This window comes from Benincasa hispida, chromosome 3, assembly GCF_009727055.1.
Source record: "Benincasa hispida cultivar B227 chromosome 3, ASM972705v1, whole genome shotgun sequence".
Classification (NCBI taxonomy): Eukaryota; Viridiplantae; Streptophyta; class Magnoliopsida; order Cucurbitales; family Cucurbitaceae; genus Benincasa; species Benincasa hispida.
Genome location: NC_052351.1, coordinates 51,543,113 through 51,552,295, shown reverse-complemented (window position 1 = coordinate 51,552,295; position 9,183 = coordinate 51,543,113). Strand labels below are relative to the sequence as shown.

General features: G+C 34.9%; 1 protein-coding gene across 1 annotated transcript; it reads right to left on the bottom strand.

The window, feature by feature from the left end:
* Positions 1-4,520: 4,520 nt before the first annotated feature.
* LOC120073256 (microfibrillar-associated protein 1) lies at positions 4,521-6,914 on the bottom strand. The gene is given in 4 exon segments (XM_039025990.1): positions 4,521-4,865; positions 5,277-5,917; positions 5,919-6,168; positions 6,170-6,914. Coding segments are annotated over 4 exon segments (1,296 nt in total). The 5' UTR covers positions 6,460-6,914; the 3' UTR covers positions 4,521-4,750.
* Between the last annotated feature and the right edge of the window lie 2,269 nt (positions 6,915-9,183).

The following is a 9,183-nucleotide window of genomic DNA, read 5'->3' as shown; positions in this document are numbered from 1 at the left end:
CCATATATATATATATGATTATCATTCCATACCATATATATATATTTCATATATGTACCATGGTATTTTCATTTTTTTTCATTCATTTTTTACATTAATATATACACATATGCAAATGTTCGCTATAGTCATATATATGTCAGGTATTTTCTGTGTATGTCTGTATGAACATATAGAAAAATGTACTTAAAAGATAATTAAAATTTACACAATGAAATTATCCTAGTAGTATTTTTATAGTTGAAAATAAATTTAGCATCATTATGATATTTTTATACGATATATTGTTTCCATCACATTGTCATTAATGATAGAATTGGCAATATATTACCCTATATAAAATTTCCCTTATTTTCATCATAAACCAACATTCATTGAAGACGAACTTGAAAAAACCTCAATTAATTTAGGCATAAAATCTCGATTAAAGAACCATAAGTTTGAATCCTCCCACCCTACTCGTTAAACTATAAAAATAAATAAAGTAAATAAATAAATGCTTTAAGATGTGAAAAAAATTTGATTGACACTCGTAGTTTTTTATGTATAATTTAGTACAGAACGAGTAGATCGAAATACAATGAACCCAAATAAGAAATTCAAGAAAATAAATAACTTTTCCTACCATGCACAAAAATTGACATCATCTGATAGGCAAAAGTATACACTATAGCAATCGTTGCGTTTAATGAAAAATAACCCAATAATGACATAGATGAAGTTCAACTAAAAAATAAATTCTTTGAAAAAGAGTATGAAAATAATCTTAAGAGGAAGGAGGAGAGACCTTGAAATTAAATATAATGGACCCAAATATTAAAGTAATTATTTGAAATGAATCAAATTTAAGATATTTCCAATAAAGTGATATCTATAAGGTACATAAAGGAAGCAGTGAGCAATGAAGGGAGGGAATAACCAATCAAGTGAGAAAGAAGAAAGCAAAAATGGAGTCTAAAAGTAAGAAAGTATTGTTTGGAATCTTTGTTGTTCATTTTGTTCTTAGAGGGGAATTTACCACCATCCAAACAGAGGCAAGAAATTTGGCACAAGTCCATGGAAATAATGTTGAATTAAACATTCCTCAGCTTCTACAGAGTAAGTTAACTTTGGAGTTTATCCAAAGGGCTTTCCGTACCTCCACCTCAATACATAATTCTTCACCTCCTCCATCCAATAATATTAACCTCAGAATTTACCCGAAGGGCTTTTATGTACCTCCACCTCACCCGATACATAACTCTTCTCCTCCTCCATCCAATAATATTAACTTTAGAATTTACCCGAAGGGCTTTTCTATACCTCCATGATTCCACCTCACCCAATACATAACTCTTCTCCTCCTCCATCCAATAATATTAACTTTTGGAGTCTATCCAAAAGGCTTTTTACCTCCACCTAGCCCCATACATAACTCTTCTCCACCTTCCATCAATAAGATAAACTTTGGAGTTTATCCAAAAGGCTTTTCTATACCTCCTCCTAGCCCGATACATAACACTTCTCCTCCACCATCCAAAAAAATTTATAATGGAGTTTATTCAAAGGGCTCTTTTATACCTCTACCTGACCTGAACCCAATACATACCTCATCTTCTCCTCCCCCTAAATAAATTTAACTTTGGAGTTCATATAGAGTTCACATAGGCTCCCAAACCACCATGACCTAATTTGAAATTTATCCTTCAAAACGTTGGTCAAAATCTGCCCAAAATCAAACTTCTTCCTCCACTGAGACTTGGATCCAAGTTATGCTTCTATTGTGCTTAAGCTCTCTTTTTTCTTGTTCTTCTGTAATCCAAGCTATTAGTAAAATATTGCCTTAATTTTAGTATTGTGCTATTCTAAATCTTATATGTGTGCAATTTGGCTACCTCTCATCAGTTAAACAAGAAAACAAATGGAAGCTAATACTAACAACCAACCTTTCTATTAACAACCAACCTTTCTATGCAAATACAAAGGAAACATCTCACACACCTGCATCATCCATTTTTTTCAGAAATTAGCAATCTCTCACTATCTCACGCACCCAGTCATCCAAAATTTGTTGGAATGGAACAAAGAGAGATGAATAATATTCTACAAAGTTAAGAATAGAGATAAACAAAAAATGTCTCTTATATTTGTCAAATGTTAGTCTAGTTTGGCTCTTATTCTTATGTTTCTTAGTGAAAGCTTGGTTCTCTATGTATATTTTAACGTTGGACATTGTGAGTATGAATCACACAAGAATCCTGATTACTATATCAAGTATAATGCAAAAATAGACAGTTTTCTTGCTGCATATTCCAAGATCAAGAGACTAAACCATCTAAAGATGACACAAATCTTCATGGAGACCCATCTCTAGCAGCACGGATTCTCCTCTCTAAAATAGGGATAAAAGAGGATAATTCCTCACCTTTCTAATCATAAGAATTCATCCTGGATAAACACAAATAGTCAAAATGAAGATAAAAGTTCTCATTCCTTACGAGTAAACTCATCCTTATATTGACTACCAGCCTTTCAAATTAGCAACCCTAAAAGGAGATTTATGGTTGAAAAATAACTCCAAAAAATTACGTCTGATGTCTCAGCAGCTTGTTGAATTACGTCTCGACATCTTATTGATGTTTTCAATTAAACAACGAAGTGTCTCAACCATTTTCAATGCCGAAGAAGTTCTACAACAAATCCAATCACTTCATGATGTTTTCAATTTTTATGAACAAATGCAAATGGTTAACTCTCAAGAAACCTGACATTGCATGTAAATATATAGAGATGAAAAAAAGAAAAGTTGTGATACATTACTATTAATAATGTACAACAGTACAAGTAAAGAAATTTCAAATAGGAACAAATGAGAGGGCAAAAGGTTTTTTCTCTCTTTTATACCCCTCTATTTCCATGATCAAAGACAGAGAATTAGAACAAAACTTCCCTTTTTTCTTACTTTTTTGGAGAATAGGAAAAAATAATAATGAGCTACCTCGGAAGAAGAAGTTGAGAAACTGCTTTATAAATTTATAATCACAAAAAAAAAAAAAAAAAAAAAAAAGAAAGAAGAAAGAAGTGAACCTCAGTGATAATTGAGCTGACCTTCTTCTCTATAGGTTGAAAGTTTGATTACCATCCTACAATTATAATAAAAATTTATAATCACCAAAAGGATTAAACCATATGTAAATGATAGTTGCTCATAGGATATAGTGCAGTCAATGGTGAAAACATTCTCGTGCATAACAGACAAATCTCTGTGGAGAGTATTAATTAAAGAAAAATAATCAAATTTTGATCCTGAGATCAAAACAAGAGAACAGATCTCACCATCAGATTGAGGTCTGTCTCTTTGATGGTGAAAACAAAACATAGATGCTTGTGGCAGCCAAGCGTTCATAGCAACATTGCTTTTTGATCCTTCGATGTCGGCTCTTCCTATCATTGTGAAGTAGAATTCACCAAGTGTTGGATTGTTCACCCACCAATAGGGAACGTGAGCTGGGTTTAGACCGTCGTGAGACAGGTTAGTTTTACCCTACTGATGACAGTGTCGCAATAGTAATTCAACCTAGTACGAGAGGAACCGTTGATTCGCACAATTGGTCATCGCACTTGGTTGAAAAGCCAGTGGCGCGAAGCTACCGTGCGCTGGATTATGACTGAACGTCTCTAAGTCAGAATCCGAGCTAGAAACGACGCATGCGCCCCTTGCTTGATTGCCGACCAGCAGTAAGGGCCTTCCGGCCCCCAACTCTACAACATTGTAGAGAGGCTATGCATATTAATTTATTTAGTGGCTTCGATGTGTCCCTATATCCCTGATTCTCTGAAGATTGAATGTTTGAACCAGTTTTTGCTGATAGCTGAAAAGAAAAGCTAAACTCTTGGAAGAGTGTCATTGAAAAATTTCTGTAGCATCTTTAGTCAGAAAGAAATCAAAGAATCTCCGAAACAGAGAGTTCTTTCTGTTAGTTTTTTTATTCTGTACTTTTTACTATTTTTGTTGGAGTATTTTACAGGAATTTTTCTTTCAAGAATCGTATCATCTTTTTACTCAAAATGTAGTTGCCCATGCCTTGGTGGGGATTGCCTCTACCCTGGCCTCTATTCTAGGTTGTTCTCTTTTGTTTGTTTTTGAATATATGGTTTCGTTTCTTATTAAATAAATACTTAATTAATTACTTAAAATCACTTTACTCATGGAAAAGTCCTTCATAGACGTTTTAGTTGGCCCTCACTCAGAGCATTTTCTAAAAACTTTGGGGTGAGCGAAACGGTTGTCATTTCAAGTAGTACTCCTTTGATCGCTTTATGGAAATTCAAACACCCTTTTGTCCATTATAGCTTATCATATTTAATCTCCAATTGGAGGTTACTATTGTAATCACCAATAAATGCTTCACTTCATCATTAATGAAATTGCTTCTTTTACCAGAGAGAGAGAGAGAGTCCCCTTCATAGAGAATCAAGTGTAGAGTAAGAATTGGGGGCTTTAGGACTCTACATACACAGGATAAAACATATTTAGTAAATAACGAGAAATACCAACCAAAAAGCAACTGTAACAAAAGGGGAACGTAATGACTTGGGAGTAATTATATTACATCAACATACAAAATCCAGGTACATCTCTAGTTTGAAAGAGAAGGCAAACTGGGTGCCAAACTATCTTGGTAACCCATTATGCAAGCATTTTTTCAAATTGAACAACGAAAAGGGCTAACTAGAAAAGCTTTCTAACCGTGCTTTATGCCATTAAAACTCAACGAGATTCCCAATCCTTTAACTTCTTGCTTCCTTTAGGTTTCGCTATTGGTGCATTCATTCCAGCCATTTTTGCATTGTATTTTGCCCGAAGAGGATCATTATAGGTCCAACTGCATGACAGAAACAATTGACATCACTCACACTGCAGAATAACTTCCGCATGAGAATAGAAAAAAGGGGAAAAACAATAACAAACAAACAAAGAAGACCCTTTGGAAACAGGGCATTGTTCCAACCATATCTTCATATTCCCATGTAGATATTTAAACAAACTAAAAGCCTCAACATCACTATTACACCAGCACGTCTATAAATCTCGTGCTCATACTACAATTCTTTTTGTTCATTCCCTACTTAACACGCTCTCAATATAAGTAGACAAGACATTAGAAGCTTTTTTTAAAATGGATCATATTGTACTTAATCTGGGTATAAACTCGATTATGAAATAAAAATGACATTGAAATAATTTACAATAGGAAACTGAGAAGCAGAAAGCAAACTAGGTTAAATAGACTTACGTGTTGTTCCAGTCGGTCATATCTTCTTTGACAAGATGTGTCCATTTAGTTCTCCCACTACGACCAAAGTGCTTGACTTGCATAACCTTCGGCAATATTGTCTTGTCCATCTTATCTTCTCCAGTTGGGGAAGAGAAATCACGATGGAAAAATAGAAATCAGATCCAGCGTTTTCCAGCATTATCATCAGCATCTTCCTGGAAGAACGCACCCTTGTGGTAATATTTTTGCATAAACTTCCACTCCTGCTTAGGTGGTGGAGCAGGTTTCGAATTCTTCCTCTCCCATTCTCTCCTCTCTTCCTCAGTCATATTCCTCACCTCTTCAATCTCCTCCCTCTCCTTCAACATTGCATCTCGGAGTTCTCTATCCTCTTGATCTAGCAATCTCTCTAACTTCCAAGCCTCATATTCTTCTGCTTCATTAATTTCATCATCAGTATCCACATCTGCAATATTTGCCTCCATTTCCAGATTCTTCTGGATCTCTTCATCCTTTCTAATCTCCTCAACCACAATGTGCTTTGTCTCTGCCTTCCTTTCCTCCAATCTCCTTTTTCTCATTCCTCAAGAGACCTTTCCTCCTCTTCAATACGTCCGTTCAGCAATAGTTTCTCTCTCTGATTTAGGAACAAATATTGCGCTTCACCATTGCTATCCCAGTAGGTTCATCTTCTGAGTCAGTTTCATACTCAGACTCCTCTTCTTCCTCTTCCTCTGGTTCCTCCTCCTCTTCTTCTTCAGGGAATGCAGCTTCTTCTAGTTCCCTTTGTCGCAAACTTTTTCCTTGATTCTTCTTCTTCTTTCCTCCAAAGCCTCCTCTCCTCTCCTCTGCATCTAATCCCTCCTGCCTTCGAGTTTCCTCTTCAATGGTCGAAACAATCTCGCTTGGCGATACGTCGATGATCAGCTCTAATCTCCTCCTGATTATCTATCCTACTCTCGGCTAGACGGCGCAACCTAGGGTCATCCTTCCTAGATAGATCTGAATCTTCCTGACTTGGAAATGCTTTCTCAAGTGCTGCTGCCCTGGCCATCCTAATATCGCCATCTTCATCAGCATCATCCGCCCACTCGGGAGCCTTTCCAGGCCAGTACCTCTTAACTTTTGTTTGTCCAATTTTACCTCTAAGTTTATCCCTAACAGCAATTACAGTATCACTAACCCCCGCCGTGACCGACATTGTTAATCAGCCAAATTTCCAGAAACAAAATATACACCAAAAAGAACTTTCTCCTCTTCAACTTAAAATTCCCAATTCGATGAAGCTAAACCTGAAACCCAACAATGAAATAAGTTCAGAGTTAAACATACAGTCTCCGAGCGTCACAAACTAAAACAGTCACTTTATGAATCAATAAATCCCAGCAAACAAACATCTCCGACCAAAAATATAATACAAAAAATACACATTCAAAATAGTTAATAACCACACAATAGATTCAACACAAAATAACCAAAACCCTATACAATCACAACGACATCTCAACCTCCTTTACTCATACACGAAAACTTGAAACAGGAACAGGGATAAAAAAAACCCATTGCATTTCTCAATTAAACGCACGTCGAAAATCAAAAAGGGGGGGAAGGATAAAAACCTTGGTGAAATTTCAGCCGGGAATAGTCCAAAGATAGAATTACCTTCAAATTTTTCGTCTGAACTTGGCTATAATGGAGTATTAGACTTAAAAATATCAAACCCTAGATGGAAATGAAGAAATCCGATCCGAGCAACGAAGAATATGGTGGGAGGGAGAAATGGCGGAGCGAATGTAGAGAAAGCAGTCCGGATCCTCTGAAATCGATAATCTATGAGATTTTTGAAGAATCGGTGAGGTGGGAGATGAGAGGAAAGTCTTCTTGAAATTCTTGTAAACGTTATTTGGGCTTAAAACATTGTCAAAATCATTCTCGTCGGTATTGACGACCATATCGATATCAAAATTTCAATGGATGACATTGACAAAATATAATTTTTTTTAAAAAAAAAATAATGTTTTTTTAATAAATAATAACTAAAATAGGGTTGGGGGATCGTGTGGGAAAATTGAAAAGATATTGTCCAAACTATTTAGGAAAATATTGTCGTTTTCAAACTATGTGTAAAAATATTGTTGTTTTTTATATTTTTTAAATAAGTCGAGGGTTGAAAATTTGACCTACATAGGTCGAATTTTAAACCCTCGACCTTCCCTTTCGTATTTTTTGTACGTCGAACTTTGAACCCTCGACCTTGTCCTAACATTATTATTGAGTCTGTTTAATTATCATTCCGGAGACCTTCCTCATAATTATTTGATGTGGAGAGAACGAAAGACATTCCTCATAACACTCATAATTATGTGTTAAAAATAATTTTGTATTGGGAGATAATGAAAGAGGGAGGAGTAAGAGAAAGAGGGAGGAGTAAGAGAGAGAGCGAGAGTTTCCAGTTTTTTTCTTTTTAACTTAGGAGTTTCCAGCTTGATATGTTATTCTTTCTAACCCATTCATTGGTGCATATCTGGCACGAAGCTTCTTAACTTGGGAGTTTCCAGTTTTTTTCTTTTTTGGTCTGATTTTTTTAAAAAAAAAACTTTATGAAGGGTAGTTTTTTCATCTCAAGTGATTTGATGTTGAGAGAACGAAAGACCTTCCTCATAACACTCATAATTATTTAATGTGTTATAAATAATTTTGTATTGAGAGAGAACGAAAGAGGGAAGAGTAAGAGAGAGCGAGATTATGAGAGAGAGCGAGAGTTTGAGAGAGCAAGATCCTGAGAAGAGAGCGAGAGCGAGATCCTGAGAACGAGAGCGAGATTTTGAGCGAGAGCGAGATGTTAGCGAGAGTGAGATATCCGTACAAATTTTCCTTTTTTTTCTTTATTTAATTCCTCATTCCACCTTCTTCTTTCTTCTTTTTTTTTTTTTAATTTTCCATTTTATAAAAGTAATTTCTAAAAATATTTTATTATTATTTATAATTTTAAAAAAATCCAATCAAAATCTTGGTACCAAATGTACAAAAGGAATCCAAGATCATTATTGTAAAATCTTTTAAACTATTGACCTTACTACTGTGATTAAAATTTATGTTCTTTATATCAATTAGTCTTATTTATAGACTTGCATGTGAAGGTTTTGAATATTGATTTGATTTATTATATCTCCAAATTATTATATAAAATATGTAAATTTGAATATTGAAGTTTTTTTTACCTAACTTTTTAAATTTAGACTATCTGATGTTATTATTTATGTCAGTGACATTTAAAAGCTTCTATATCAAAATAATTACTATTCATAATATATAAAAATAATAAATTAAAAAATAATATCTCATAAAAATAAAAAAATGTAAATTAAATATCTCATTTATATAAAAATAATTACAAAAATCAATATGTCCCACAAGGCGGACATCGTTGATTTCGAGCTGGTTGTCGTTGTCGACTTCGAACTTGAGGTTGCTCGGGTTCTTCTTGATGTTGCTCTGGTACCTCTGCAAGCGCTTCATAATATAAATATTCACTATGCTCTCCACGACCCCACCCATGTCCATGCACATATGAAGACGAAGGACCAGCCTCTGAGTCATAATGTCCTCAACCAAATGCTGACATCATCATCATCGGACTAACATAATCAGTTTGACTCCATGTCTGCATCATAGGGGGCAACTCTTCCATATTATGTGCAACCTCATTAAACTCATCCTCTTCCCAAACAGGTCCTCTACGTCTAGGAGTTGGTGGAGGAACAATAGGTATATCGTACATATAACGAATTTCCTCCATATAGCTTTGGTTGTCACTACATATAGCAAGGACCTGGTTCGGATCATTCGCAACCTCACGGAGTCTACGGTTGTTCGATCTCTGTGAATTATAAAACAATTAGACAATATTTAAAATAAATTTAAA